Here is a 2,641-nt window from a genome sequence, read left to right on the forward strand (position 1 = left end):
AGTGCTGGGATTAAAGGTGTGCTCCACCACGCCCGGCTCTTGTTTTTTTTTTTTTCCAGACAGGGTTTCTCTGTATAGTCCTGGCTGTCCTGGAACTCATTTTGTAGACCAGGCTGGTCTCGAACTCGGAAATCCGCCTGCCTCTGCCTCCCGAGTGCTGGGATGAAAGGCGTGCGCCACCACTACTCGACTTAATGTTCATTTTTGAGACAGGGTCTCATGAAGCTGAGGCTGGCCTTGAACTTCTGATCTTTCTGCCTGCACCTTCCAAATGCTGGGATTACAGGTGTGCACCATTATACCCAGCACACACAAAATAACAATAATTTTTTTCGTTTGTTTTTTGAGCAATAATTTTAAACTGGAGTTTAAGAGACAAGAAGGGACATTTCTGATATTTGTCTTTCTGAGGCTTGCTTCTTTCAGTTGTATCCATCTCTCACAATATCATAATTTAATTTTGCTTAAAAATGGCATGGAATTTCATCTTATAGCCAAATAAGATTTCATTGTATTGTATCAAATTCTAGTGTGTATCGAACTGCATTTTGTTGTTGTTGTTGTTGTTTTGTTTTTTTGAGGAGCCTTGGCTGTCCTGGAACTCACTGTGTAGACCAGGCTGGCCTTGACTCAGAGAAATCAGCCTGCCTTCCAAGTCCTCGGCCACCACCTCCTGGCTTTGCTTTGTCTTTATCAGTGGATGCACACCCAGGCAGGATTTCCAGGTTGCCCTGGGTGGTCCCTGTTTGGGAGGATGAGTAGGCAGGCCACTCACATCCTGAAATATTTACAGTAGTTATTTTTCTGGGGTTGGGGTGGAGTCTTACTTGCAGCCCAGGGTTGCCTAGAACTCAATAATCTTCCTACTCAGTCTTCCAAATGATTACAGGATCACCGATGTGACATGCCATACCCAGCTCCATTTCAACTGAATATTGTGTTCTAGCCAAATTGACACACGGAATCAACCATTATAACCAGCTAGCAGGAATACATAATTATACATGTATGTGTAAGGCAGGAGGATCATGAATTTGAGGGTCACATAAATAGAATCCTATATCAAAATAATAATTATTAATGATGATGATAATGATAATGACTGTAGAGAGATCATCTTGTGTATTGTATGGATGCCTTACCTGTCAATTTAAAAGCCTATGGCTTAGGCAAGAAATAGAGGTGGGACATTGGGAGGAGAAAGAATTCTGGGAGAGGAGTCAGGGAGAGGAGCCTGAAAAACGGTGAGGAGACAGACACATGGACATGTGGTCCCTGAGCACAAGTGGCAAAATGCAACTTTAAAATAAATGGATATTTTTAGTTAAAATCTAGTTAGATTAGAGCCCAGCTATATGGCCAAGGTATTTGTAAATATAATTTGAGCCTGAGTCTTATTTCTGGGAGCATGGGGCTGGCAGGAAGAACCAGGACTTAACTTTAACAAATGATGATGCCAGGGAGACAGACTGCTCAGCCAATAAAGGCACTTGCTGCCACCCATATGGTGGAAGGAAACCTGATCCAAATTAGTTTGTCCTCTGACCTCCACATCTGGGCTATAGTATGGGTTGCAGGCTACACATAAGCACACACAAACATGCATATGTATAAATTTACACTACAATGTGCACAGTGTATACTTTATAAGTAAGCATGCAGTCTCAGAAGTAGGGAGGTTGTTGGGGAGTCAGCCCAGCTGTTAAGAGCACTTACTGCTCTTCCAGAAGCCTGGGGTATAGTTCTGAGCACAACCTGGAGGGGGCTTCATGCCCTCTTCTGACCTCTGGCATGTTATACACACATACAAGCAAATACTCAAAACCACATTAGAATGTAAGGAAAGGGCTGATTTGGTGGTGCATGCCTTTAATCCCAACTCCTTTGAGTTCAAGACCAGCTTGGTTTACATAGCGAGTTCCAAGACAGCCAGAGCTACTAACTGAGACCTAGTCTTCTGCAAAATGGCCCAAGGTTCCTGGTTGGAGGTTTTCCTGTCTGACATTTACCCAGCACACAGCCCACTTCCCAACCGTACTCACGGGCTTTGCTGTCCAGGGGCTGATTCAGGAGCCAGAAGATAAGAGCCCACATGGTGTCAGGATCAAGTTTTAAGCCTTTCCTGTCCTGAGAAAATAGACTTTAGACAAGTCGCGACTGCCTGCTGAAACCAGTGGGGGTGGAGCGTTAACAGATAAGGGTGTTAGGGGTGTTTCTTTTTCAGGGGTTCCTGCAGAGCTCCCCTCTAGGATGAATGCTTTCTTTTCTGGGTGTGGGTCTGCTGGCTGGCAGGCTAGTGCCCCTGGGGGGGGGGGGTTGAGCCCTCTGTATGACATTTCTGAAACTTTTCCAACAGTTCCAGCTTGTTTACTTTGGGCTTTGGGGCAGTTAACAGAGTGTCAGACTTCATTGCCCTCCCGGGCCACGCCCCTTCTTGGGGGAGGGGCCGTGGTGAAGCCGGGAAGTCGAAACTAAAACCTTAGCATTTTTCTATTAGCTACCTTGTATCTCTGTGGACCTGGAGTCATTTCAGTGGAATTACCTAAAGCACCAAGGGCCTTCCAGACAAGGCATCTACTGTTCTAGCCTAGTGTGCCTGCTGCTTTATTTTTCCTTCTCATTAGGTATTTTCTGTTATTTT

At 45.0% G+C, this 2,641-nt stretch overlaps 1 protein-coding gene across 1 annotated transcript in view; it reads right to left on the reverse strand.

Annotated features, from left to right (window-relative positions):
- LOC110335841 (class I histocompatibility antigen, Non-RT1.A alpha-1 chain-like) overlaps window positions 1-2,281 on the reverse strand; it is a 7,426-nt gene extending 5,145 nt beyond the window's left edge. Inside the window, exon 1 of the mRNA XM_021218225.2 lies at window positions 2,043-2,281. Within this exon, the coding sequence (XP_021073884.1) occupies window positions 2,043-2,094 (52 nt within the window). The 5' untranslated portion in view covers window positions 2,095-2,281. The remainder of the gene's footprint in view (window positions 1-2,042) is intronic.
- Between the last annotated feature and the right edge of the window lie 360 nt (window positions 2,282-2,641).

Source organism: Mus pahari, chromosome 18, assembly GCF_900095145.1.
Source record: "Mus pahari chromosome 18, PAHARI_EIJ_v1.1, whole genome shotgun sequence".
Lineage (NCBI taxonomy): Eukaryota > Metazoa > Chordata > Mammalia > Rodentia > Muridae > Mus > Mus pahari.